General features: G+C 45.2%; 2 protein-coding genes across 3 annotated transcripts in view; both read left to right on the top strand.

Moving 5' to 3' along the window:
• CRY2 (cryptochrome circadian regulator 2) overlaps positions 1–691 on the top strand; it is a 29,946-nt gene extending 29,255 nt beyond the window's left edge. The window contains exon 13 of the transcript XR_014000961.1: positions 82–691. The gene's annotated coding sequence lies outside the window, so the exon portion shown is untranslated. The remainder of the gene's footprint in view (positions 1–81) is intronic.
• A 4,819-nt stretch (positions 692–5,510) lies between these two features.
• The window catches only part of MAPK8IP1 (mitogen-activated protein kinase 8 interacting protein 1), a 59,673-nt gene continuing 52,698 nt past the window's right edge, over positions 5,511–12,485 (top strand). Inside the window, exon 1 of one of the 2 annotated variants that reach the window (XM_081164760.1) lies at positions 5,511–5,626. Coding sequence is in view for 1 of the 2 variants with exons in the window: in XM_081164757.1 (XP_081020883.1) it covers positions 6,284–6,369 (86 nt within the window). In the remaining variant the exon portion in view is untranslated. Of the gene's footprint in view, positions 5,627–5,756; positions 6,370–12,485 lie in introns of those variants that run through there. The other variant, XM_081164757.1, reaches the window with a different exon arrangement.

Raw genomic sequence — 12,485 nt, 5'->3', positions numbered from 1 at the left:
TGGATTCTCAGCAGTACAGTGGTGCCCCGCAAGACGAATGCCTCGCAAGACGGAAAACTCGCTAGACGAAGAGAATCACAGAACGGATTCTTTTCGTCTTGCGAGGCACCACTGTATATGAAGCTATATAATGCCCTAATGGTTTACTCTCTTTTTACAACATTAACTCTGTCAAAATGGGTGACCTAGACTTTTTGAATGTTGAGACAGTGAAGGACAGCCTTGAAGACATGGGGAAACCATCATTCTAATTGGGGAATATGTGAACACCACTTTCAGTAACACTTCTCTGAAAGCTTATCCAATACACTTGTTCACTGAAACTCTTGGACACACTTCACAAACTAGATTACCTATTCAGGCCTCTTGTTGGATGTCCTTACTTCCTAAGCCATCATTTCTGGCTCCTCCCTAGCAGAAAGACAAGTATAATCCATATTATCTGGTGTTCTGTCTCCAGAAAACTTAGTGGAACTGAAAGTAGCGACGAAGGAATGAGCCCTATTTCCTAATTCAGAGGAAAGAAATGCACTTTCTTAATTTCAAATTCAAACTGTGACTTCAGTTCCTTAAAATGTATTCCTGCTTTTACAGTTGTGTTGTAACTATTAACTTGTTTTATAAATGTCTTTATCCCCGAATTTCTTGTCTTGGTTAATTTGAATTGTTAATAAATCCAGCAAATCCTGGACTGGTTGCCTTGTATTTGATGTCTGGAAATGGAGTGCTCAATTCTGGAACAACATATAGTGCTTCTTTTCTTCCCCTTTACCATGAGTGGCTAATGTGTTGCCCTCCAGATGTTGTTGAAGCACAACTTCCATCATTCCTGACGATTGACCATGCTGACTGGGGCTGATGGGAGTAGAGTCCCAAAAACATCTGGAGGGACCTATGGTTTAAATATTGGAGGCAAAACGTGCCCAGGAACATTCCTGATGCATTCTCCAAAAAAGTTCAGATTTTGCTTTTAAATAAAAATGCAGGGGAAATAGTTTTGGGAGGCTTAAGACAAAAGGGGTTTGCCTTCCGTGAGGCAAAGGTCAATAACAGAAAAACCATGCTAGTAACATAGATCAGTTATTAAAAGTGCCAACGGTGCTTTACCAAATACAAGTGAACAAATCTGCCCAAGGTGTTTACAACCTAAAATATAGCACACAGGAAGTGGATGCAGGAACAAACAGAGAAGGATTGTGGTGGTTTGAGTAAACTACTACAAAATGGACGTGTGCTGTAGCCCTGAGGTACAAGAATCAGCTTTCATTTACACTTGTGCAGCTCCTGTAGTGCAAGAACATTGAAAATCTGCAGAGGTTGGTTCTTAATTAAACTGAATCAAAAAGAGCTCCATGTTGTACTATATACAGTTCAGTTCCTGTCCAGGCCCTGTAGTCTCAGCCCAGTTCTCTTCTCCAATATTTACTGCTTTCAGATTTCTCAACAGTAATCACAAATTATTTAAGCAGACCATACTTTAAGTTGAAAAATCAATTTCTTCTCCATGTTATTTATGGATTTTGTTGCATGCTCTAATAATATTCTCCCCGCTATCCTGAAAGAGGTTGAAATTCAAACATGGAAATAATGAATGCCCCTTAAATTCATTCAAACATGCAGATCACTTCCTTAGTTGCCCACAGCCTGCATACTGATTGCTGTTAATATTAATCCTTATAAGAAATTCTGGGAGCTATTCAGTTCTATCCAAGACATTGGATTTTTGTCACTTACCTTGGAGGCTGCAAATTGTATTTTCAAAGGATGACGTGCTTGTGCTGGGGATACAGAAGCAACAAGTAGCAACCTGTGAGCATCAAAAAATTGTGCCGCAGTGTTAACTGGCTGCTCAGCTGTGGGTAGAAAGAAAACAATAACACTTGCTGCTGTTAATTAGTCCCTTACCATGGGGTAACAGTTATATCAGCAGTGATATTTAATCTTTCTGGAATGGACTGCAAATGAATAATTACCCAGTATTGCAAATAAGGCAACGCTACTGAACTTGCACAACTACTATCTCTTCTAGGTCATTCTGAAGTAGCAAATTGATTAGTTATATTCAACACAGCTGCTGTGTGGCAGATGAAAGGGTTTTTGGATGGGTTGTTTTTAAGGGTTTAGCCTGTTTTTTCAAAAATCCATCAGGGTTCAAAGAAACAGACTTGAGAAACTCCTTGGATAAATAGTTCTTACAGAAGAAGACCAGGGTACTTTTTAATCATCTGTAAGATAAGTTGAGCAGAGGATATTGATAAATCAATGCTGAAGGGAAAGCAAAAACACTAGCTGAAATCAAATAAATGCATATATTTTCTGCATGTAGAGCAGAAAATCAGAATGGCTGTGGACGTTTCAGCTGAAATTAGGCAAGTCCCTTCCTTGATGAACTTCAGGCACACGGCCATGACTTTGCTGTTCTAGCAGGCATTTCAAAGGAGTGGTTAGTTTTATGATTCCCGCCCCCCCCCCCCAATTTTCTGTCAATTGTTTTAATGTACACTACTTGGAAATATTAATATTTCAGTGGTGTATAAATGGCTTAGATAAAATAACAGAATGAGTATTTAGAGGAGAAAGCAGGCAGATGGGGGGAATTATACTGAACCTTATATTCATCGAAGAAGATAAACTTGCTTGTTTTCTCCCTTCTGGGCAGCTATTAAAATTGTCAAAGAGCCCTTCACAACTAGAACTATTGGCCAACTTACAGAGTGAGTATGAAGCAAGTATGGGGATGCAAAATACTTCACAACCTACACTTGTTATTATATAAACGAGGTGGTAGGACAATATCTGTGCTGTCAAGGACCACATTCCATCAGGAGTAAAGGGTGGGGTGTTGCTTACTAGTGGACCAAAGTCATTGGTGGGTTGGGGCACCCTTTTCTCTCCTTTTTCCTCTCTGCGCACGAGGTTGCCTGGAGAGGACAGGTTGCTTTGCTAGATATCTGAAGGGATTGACTTCGGTCCTACCACCCTCACCGGTACATTCGGTAGTGCTATGGGAGAGGGCCTTCTCGGTGGCTGCTCCCAGACAATGGAAATCCCTAGAGAAGCTGGACTGGAGTTCTCATTTTCCTTCTTTTGGCAAGTGAAGACTTTCTTATTCCAAGTCTTTTGGGAAATGACTGCTTCTAATGGAAGAGCTGGTGCTGTGCTGTTCTGTTTCCTCGTCATTAGCATGGTTTTAATAGATTCTATATATACATATAGTTTCAATTCTGACAATGTTTAATTGGTTTTTTAATGATTTTCCCCTATGTTTTTAGTGGTTCTTTTATCTGTAAGCTGCCCTGAAGTCCTGCCAGGGAAAAGGGGATAGATAGATAGATAGATAGATAGATAGATAGATAGATAGATAACACCCTGAAGCAAAGTTCTTAACCCAAGGTACTATTTCTGGGTTAGCAGAGTCTGTAACCTGAAGTGTATGTAACCTGAAGCGTATGTAACCCGAGGTACCACTGTAATAATAATAATAATAATTGCTTGCCAGAGGTAAGCGTTGTGAGATTCTAGGAGTTCCAGGCACATACCCAGGGTTCATATTTCTTTCACAATGAAGTACAGCAGAGACTGTTATGGATTTATGATATATGGTTTATTTACGCATACATACAACCTGAATTTACAACGGAGGGATTCACAGCATTAACACTCCAAACAGTCATTTCTTATCCCAGCATTGAATTCAAACAGAAATCAATCACGGCTCTCACTCTCTGGTTCCCAGATTGCAGCTTTTCTTCCAATGTCTAGCTTACAGGTCACATAACTTTCAACTCTTGCCTTTGGATATCTAGCTACCAGCCGCTTGAGGGAGGGGCCCCTCATTTGCCATCTAGCACTAAGCCACTCCATTTAATGGTCTAGGCCAGAGCTTTCCAAACTGTGTTGCAACACATTAGTGTGTCGGCTGCAGTGTGTAGGTGTGTTGTGTGAATGCTGCCCATGCTCCTCCCAGGGCTGGAAAGGAGTACGTTTAACCTCCGGTTTGCTAGTAAAACACAATTACTGTGTCGCAAAATGATGCATATCTAAAAAGTGTGTCACCAACATGAAAAGTTTTGAAAGCTCTGGTCTAGGCTGTAGCCTCACCATGAATTTGAATCCTTGCTTATCCAGGGATTAGAACAGTCTTGGCCTATAGCCTACTCCCTGTCCAAACTCCTAATATAAATTCAATGAAAGAGAAGGGTCCCACAAAAAACACCTTAACTGTCCAACATTGCCAGCATAATGAAAGCTGTACAATTAAGTTGCTAAATGCCCCTGTTTGGAGGGAGTTCCACAAATGAGGGGCTGCCACAGCCCTCTCCTGGGCCACCATACTTCTGAGTGTACTACCTCTGCATATCTTAAGAAAGACAGCCATGTTCAGCAGTCTTCCAACTATTTGGGGCCTAAGTCATTTGGGGCTTCAACACTAACATGAGCACCTTGAATTGAACCTGGAAATGAAATGTCAACCAGTGCAGCTGTTTTAAAATGGGAGTTATATGAACTCTAAAGGGGACCCTGGTCAGTAATCCAATAGCTGCATTTTTGATCCACTGACATTTCTAAATGCTCTTCATTGCAACAAATACATGCTCCTTTTCAGTGAAAACTGTGACCTAATTACTGTGGGCACCTCCAGACTGATGGGCTTTTGCTGCAGGTGTATTCTGTAATTTTTGTGTGGATACAATAATAGCACATTAGAAGTAGATTTATACAGGACCATCTACATCCCATTCTACTTTATTAGCTGTTCCATGCTGCTTCCCCAATGTTACCGCATTATTAAGAAGAAGAAGAAGAAGAAGAAGAAGAGTTTGGATTTGATATCCCGCTTTATCACTACCCGAAGGAGTCTCAAAGCGGCTAACATTCTCCTTTCCCTTCCTCCCCCACAACAAACACTCTGTGAGGTGAGTGGGGCTGAGAGACTTCAAAGAAGTGTGACTGGCCCAAGGTCACCTAGCGGCTGCATGTGGAGGAACGGGGAATCGAACCCAGTTCACCAGATTACGGGTCCACTGCTCTTAACCACACCACCACATTACCACCTGGAAGGGGCTAAATGGCAACAAAAGTGGGACAAAAAAATAACAACACCCAGCAAAACATTTGTGGTATTAAAAGTTACGGGAAGGCAGCAGGAAGTTATGGGATGCGCACTGATGGGAAGCAAAGCAGTATGTCTGCCCCAAACCTTTTTGCATTGCAGGTGTAAATAGTATTGAAATTGCGATAGTGTATAACCACCCACCCCATTCTGCCATGAGCACCAATGGTCACGGAGCACAATAAGGAGATCGGCTGCCTCCTCAAATGAGACCTAAATGCCAGTTGATTTCCTCACATTCCTGCCTGGTTGTTCGCGTTTCCGCACGTCTGTCGCCCTCCTGCCCTGTCCGAATTTAGACTGTAAGCTCTGTGGGGGCAGAGACTGGTCTCTGCAATGAACGTGCAATGAATGTACGTGCGCTGGTGGCGCTGTACTTACGGGATTTCCGAGCGAAACTTACAGGCCGCCCTTTACTACAAAGAAAACGCCACGCAGTCAAGGGGGGATTCTCTCTGCACACATAAAGCACGCGTACACGAATATGCACGCATAGATCTAGAGCAGCTTCAGGTACAGCTCCCAGGCCCGGCTTCTTCTACGCGCAGCGCGTAACCGCCTCTTTGGCTCGGGCGACTCCTCCTCCGCTCCCACCTGCTTCCCAGCCACTCCCGGCGAGCTCCTCCTCCGGCTTCCCCTCCCTGCAAACCCCACCCCAGAGGCCCGAGGCCCGCCTTTGCGCCGCTTGCTTTTCCTCAGGCGCCTTTTGGCTTTGCCGCCGCGCAGGCCGCCCGCCTGTGCCTGGTGGGGGCGGCCCGCTTCACCTGCTGCTGCTGCTGCAGCTCCCCCTGGCAAGAGGAAGCGGGAAGCGGGTGGTGGTGGGTGGGCTTGGCCGGCCTGCTGCATCCAGCCGTGGGGTGGGGTGGCGACGACATCTGCCTTGCAGCTGCCGCCGCCGCCACAGAGGTGGGAACCTGCTTGGGCTCGGAGGAGCATCAGCGGCAGCGCCTCTTCGCGCTCACGCGCTTCTACCCCCACCGGCTTCCTCCCGCTGATCCTTCCGCACCTCGCTCACCCCCTTCCCCGCCACCCACCCGCCGCCGTCGCCCTCCTCGCCGGTAAATAATCGCTGTCTGGTTGCCCCGCTGAGCCCTCCCTCCGCCGTGCCTGCCTGCCTGCCAGCCTCGGCATCCCCCTCCCCCTCGCCTCCCGCCTGCATGGAGAGGGAGAATGGCGGAGAGAGAGAAAGGAGCCACGTCCCCGACCGGATCCTCTCCGTTCTTGGGGCTGCACCTCGCCTCGCCCCCTAATTTCAGGTACCGGAGCTCCCCCCGCCCCCATCTCGACCGCCCTTTGCAACGGGAGATGCTTCGCCGCCAGGGGAGGTTGGGGGGCAATAGGTACTGCTTTACCCTACCCTGCCACCCCGCCACCCCTTGCCCACCTCCTGCGTTTCATTTCAAGGGCCCCTTAACACCCCCATGGCCCTTCTCCCTCCCCTTCAGTGTGGGGTGGCTGCCTAAAGAGCGAGGCTCTCGTCATCCTCAGTTGTATCCGCCAGCTATTACATCCTAAGGATCTGGGTAAACAGATCCTTCCTATCCCCCAGCACAGAAGGTGAATTGGGTGTGTGGAGGGGGTGTTGAGTAGGTGAGGAAGATAATAGAGAAAATGGGAGATCCTTCCCCATCTACCCCACTTCGTGCCCATCCATAAAGAGGCAGCGGACAGAGATTTGGGGGGGGGGGCTTTATATTTTGCTCCTCAAGACTGTGACATGGCAAGTCGTGGACCAGCAGGTGGGTGCCAATAGCGTGTCTCCCTCCCGCTGCTCCTTCTTCTGGAACAGGTGGGGTACCTGCCTATGGCTAGCGCATGACTCTTGGAAGGGGGAAAGGGAGGCAAGCTGCCTTTGGAACACCAGCCGCTCATGCAGAAAGGAGGGCAAGGTGGTTTTTTCCTGCTGGGGAAAAGCCTGCTGGCTTCCTCTTTCCACTTCCCTGAATATGATTGATAATGGGATCTGCACAGATTCCCACCTCGGTAAGCTACAGATTGCACCATCTCCCTCTGGCACTGTCTCCTTCCCACAGCGTGACACACATGCACTCCCCACAATATACACACAACCCCAACTAAAGCTTCTCGCGCTGTTCCCGACCTTCCATTTGCACAAATTTCCCTCACGCTGTTCCACATAAAGCTTCCCTACTCCTGAAAGATCAATACTTCCTTCCTACACAAATCTCCTTAGAGAAAAATGTTGTCTTAAATATGGACACCTACAAAACTGCCATTCTCCCACTGTATCAGAACCACCCCTCGCAGAAGGTTTGGGGAAGATTTGTAGCTGGCTGATGAGAGGGTTTAGGTGTCTGTGAGACCATTTTGGGTTTGAATTGTGAGGTGAAATACCATGCCTATAAGGTATGAGCAACAATTGAAAAGGCAGTTGGGGAAACCTTGAACCACCTGTCTATGATTACATAGACTAGTTATGATGCCTCCTTGGCATCTATAGCCCTGCTCTTGAAGGTGTTTGGTGCAGCTAGGTAATTGCTCAGTTCTTCCATATTTGTTAATACAATTGTTTGTATCTGGCTTCGTATTGGTTTTTGTTTTTTTTAAGGATTTGTGGGGCTGGGTTTCATTGCTGTTATGAGCTGGTTTTTAATAATTAGATCAGCCGGTTTCTAATAATTAGCTCCATTTCCTGGTATGCATTGCAGAGTGAAATGCTTTCTGACCTGGAAGGGAAGCCAAAATCTGTGATATATTCTTCATGTTGCAAGATTTCATAGTGTCTTTTGATATGAACTGCTTGCGAGAAAATGTTTGATCAGGGGCTCATAATGGAGGGAAATCAACTCTGATGTAGCTGTTTTATGAGATGTTTTGGACACTGTAAAGGTCAGGTTTTCTGTGTTACTTACACATTCTGTTTTGTGTATAACTTTTGTGTGTCTGTTTTATTGAAATGTTAGAGCTAGAAGGGGCCAGAAAAATTATAATGTTGTCCTTGGGACAGGATTCTTCATGTATAAACCACCCCCTCTCTTGCTGTAAACAGCAAGAGGTAAGCAAGCTTCCTTCAAATTAAAATCATGAATCTGGCAGTAATGATGCTAGTGGATGAAGTATGTAACAGCATAGGGATTTCATATTTCTTATTTATTACTTTGAGGTTTCCAAAGACAAGTATTTAAGGACAGCTTTTTACAAGTGGTCATAAACTTTGTCTTAGGTATAGCTTTCCAAATGGAAAAAAGGATGCTTTTGCATTCTAGTTCAGATTCAGTACTGGCAGAGCAACATCCACTGCCCCACAGGGTAGCCAGTCCATGTGTGTCACTTAAAAGAATATAGAGGGGGAGGCATCTAGATCTGCAGAGGAAAGAGACCATCTTGAACACAATTTAGAGAAACAAAATGAGGAGGGAAAGGTCACAAATTGCCATAATGTCTTCACCGGGCAGAGCCTCAGACCTTTCATCAAGAACTAAACAGCAGCCCTGCTTGGATGAAGCCAAAGGTCCATCTAGTCTGGTGCCATAACTCTAACAGTAGCCAGCCATATATTTCTGGATTGACGAAGTCCTTATTTTTATCTGTTGTGAAATGGATCAATTCCATTGGGTTATCCTGAGTTCTGGTATTACATGAAAGGGAAAGGGGGGGAAACCACATATATCCCTTTCTGCACACCTCTCAGAACTTTATAAAGGTCACTCATGCCTTGCCTGCCCCACAAGGTGTGTGTGTGTATGACAATGAAAAAGCCTAAATTAATTTTAGCCTTTCCCATAGGTCAAGAAGCTCCAGGTCTTAAGTAGTAGCTACACTGATTATTTTTTTTTAAAAGAGATTGTGCTACTGACCTTTGAATTATCCATCACTTTCTGAATTAGCCTGAACTGACAGTTTGTCTTTTTAAAAAATACTGCTGAATATTATTTTTCAATGAGTTATTCAGCATGAATGGCCCCATCTCCTCTTGGAAAGGCATAATCTGTTCAAACCCCCTCATTGCTTTTAACAGAGTGTGCATCACTTTGTACTTACTCACACTGCATCTCGCTTGCCATCTTACTGCCCAATCATCCAGTTTGGAGAGATTTATTTGGGGCTACTTGAAGTCTGCTTGGATTTGCATCATCCCAAATAATTTTGTGTTTATCTGCAAACGTGACTGCCTTGATGCTCGCGCTGTCGTCTGCTCGTTTATAAATGAATTAAATAGCATTACAGCTCTTGAGGTAACCCCACTTCTTCATTCCCTCTATTTTTAAAGGCTACCTGAATGTTCCTGTATTCAGCAAAGTCCAGATTTTTAAAAAAGATGATCCAAGCATATTTAAGCACCTTGAAGCTCCATTGACTTCTGTGGGACAGTTCAGCATGTTCTCTAATTTCCACAGTTAAAATCAATGGAACTTCACAAAGTGCTTAACTGTGTAGCTCAGCACTGCCCAGTAGTGAGCAAAATGGCAGATCCCTCGGAAACCTGCTGTGAAAAGGTTTGCAAAGCACTTTGAAGGCAAAGCTGCTTGCATCTGCTCTGAACTTGAGGGCACAGCTGCTGCTGGTCATTCTGAAGCACCCAGAGCATTTTGGAGATGAGTTGGCTGGGATCAGTTTCAGTTGTTGCAGCATGAGGGAGCGGACAGGTCTTGCAGGGGTCTGGCCAACCACATGCCCTCTTGAGCCTTGTTTGCCATGTCCTACAAGATGGATGGGTCCAGCAGGTTGTTAATACCTTGCTCTGAGGGGGTGTAATGCTTGCTGCCCTGAAGGAGGTGACCTGGCCCTTAAAACGCCCTCCCAGGACCTAGAGGTTTTAGACAACTACTACCCTGTCACTGATGTCCCCTCCTTTGGCAAGGTGATGAAAGTGATGGTGGTGGCTGGCCAGCTTCAAATGTGCCTAAAGGAAAATGATTTTCTAGACCTACTTCAATCAAGCTTCCAGCCAGGCTTTGGCACTGAAATCACTTGGACCACCCTGATTGATGACTTACATTGGGAAAACATAAGTCATTTTGCAGCCCTGTTGCAAAATGTAAATCAGGAATGCAGCCCTGTTGATCTTCCTTGATCTTTCCGCAGCTTTCAATATCATTGACTACTACAATATGATCCTGGAGGGGTTCTGCAGTTTAGAAGCTGCATGCACCATTTTATGGCTGTTCCAGTGCTACTTGCAGAATTGCAACCAGAGAGTAGCATTAGGAGGCTTCTGCTTGGCCCCTTTGCTTTGGGGCTGTAGGGATCTGCAGGGCTCCATATGAAGCCACTGGGAGAAGCCTTCCAGGGATTTGGAGTATAGAGTCATCAGTATGTGATTGACACCCAACTCTGTCATGTGAATCAGGAGAGGCTGTTCAGTTGCTGGAGGCAGTAATGAGCTTGACCAATGAACTTTGGCAAAAGAAATGCAAGCAGGCAAACAGGTTATATATTATATATGAATGAATGAAATCCAGGAGCACATTGTAGAAAATATAAAGACCAACAACAACAAAATTAGAAACAGGAAACTGGACAGGGGTGCGGTTGGACCTTTGAATGCCGTAGTCACAGGTGTGCTATAAGAATAAAATGACATTTCAAGCTGAATTAATTCTTTGAATCCATTAACACAGCTGAAGATGCAGGGCAGGTGATTGTGCCTGAAATAACTTTTTCAGGAGGTGATTCTGGGGAACTGAGGCAAAAAATGGGATAAGAGATGAAGTTCGAGACCTCATTGACAAATTTAGAAAGAATAAATAAATCTCCAGATCCAGATGACATCCGCCTGAGGGCTTTTGAAGAACTCAAACGTAAAACTGTTGATATTGTAATAAAAATATGTAACCTGCTAGAAAAAGCTCAGAAAAGGACAACCAAATGATCAAGAGGCTGGAGCAATTCCCCTATGAGGAAAGGTTATGTTTTCCTTTACTCATTTAGGAAAAAATGATAGAGGTGTATAAAATTATGTATGGTGTATAGAAAGCGGCAGAGAATTTTTATGTCCTACCTCATAATGCTAGAACTTGAGTCATCCAATGAAGCTGAACATTGGAAGATTTGGGTGAGGCAATGTATTCACACAGTGCATAGTTAAACTTTGGTCTTCTCATTGTTGAAAATGATGTTGGACTAGATGGGTCTTTGATGTGATGTATCAAGTCTCTTATGTTGTTATGAGTTGTACTCTCGCAGAAGGCTCATCAGGGCCAGCCCACACTTGAGGCAAGGTGAGGCAGTCACCTCAGTCTGCAGGATACACAGGAGCAGCAGATCTGGCCTCCAATGAATGTGTTGCTCGCTGCTGCTGCATGATCCTTGGATAATAATAATAATAATAATTTATTATTTATACCCCGCCCATCTGGCTGGGCCTCCCCAGCCACTCTGGGCGGCTTCCATAAAAACCAAAAATACAGTAAAATGTCACACGTTAAAAACTTCCCTGAACAGGGCTGCCTTAAGATGTCTCCTGAATGTCAGGTAGTTGTTTATCGCTTTGACATCTGCTGGAAGGGCGTTCCACAGGGCGGGCGCCACTACCGAGAAGGCCCTCTGCCTGGTTCCCTGTAGCTTTGCTTCTCGCAGTGAGGGAACCGCCAGAAGGCCCTCGGCGCTGGACCTCAGCGTCCGGGCAGACTGATGGGGGTGGAGACGCTCCTTCAGGTATACTGGACCGAGGCCGTTTAGGGCTTTAAAGGTCAGCACCAACACTTTGAATTGTGCTCGGAATTGTGCTTGGAGGCTGGATCTGCCACCTGCTGGACAGCTCTGCCTCCCAGTGCCACCTCTACAGCAGCCTCTTGACAAATAGGAGGCTGTGGGCTGTCTTCTGGGGTCTCTTGGGTTCTGCACCCACCTGGGTGATTCAGAGAGGGCCCCTTCCATCCTCCTATGGTGGAGGAGGTGCCATTTTGTGGCCTGCATCAGGTGCCAAAATGTCTTGGGCCAGCCCTGAAGTTCGTAGCTGTTTGCTCTCCTAAGCAAGTTGGGTCTGCAACAAAATATGGCAGCATGGGGTGCTCCCATCCATTATATTTCTCCCCCACCCCAGTCATTCAGCATTTCGTCACTGCTTAGCACACTCAGTTTTCATTCAACTTTTTGGGCTTTCTTCTTAGAGTTCTTTTTTAAAGAGATTTTTTGTACTTCTGCAAACCCCTGGTTTCCCCAGATCTACTGTTTTCTCCCTCCTGTGTATAGATAGTGCTTTTTTGGCTTTGTAAGCAATGACACTTATACCTGCAGATTCCATTTAGCTATTGATTTGCTCTCTGTAAATGTGTCCTAATTTAATTTTAACGCCATCTAAGCCGGTAGCCAACTTGGCATCCTGCAGCAGTGAATTCCATAAGTTAGGCCTCTGTTGCATGAAGCAGTACTTTTCTGTCTGGAGCGTGCAACTAATGAATTTAATTGG

Source organism: Podarcis bocagei (assembly GCF_964188305.1).
Source record: "Podarcis bocagei genome assembly, chromosome: 1".
In the NCBI taxonomy this organism is placed as follows: domain Eukaryota; kingdom Metazoa; phylum Chordata; class Lepidosauria; order Squamata; family Lacertidae; genus Podarcis; species Podarcis bocagei.
The sequence above is the reverse complement of the archived record's forward strand: the minus strand, read 5'-3'. Positions and strand labels throughout refer to the sequence as shown.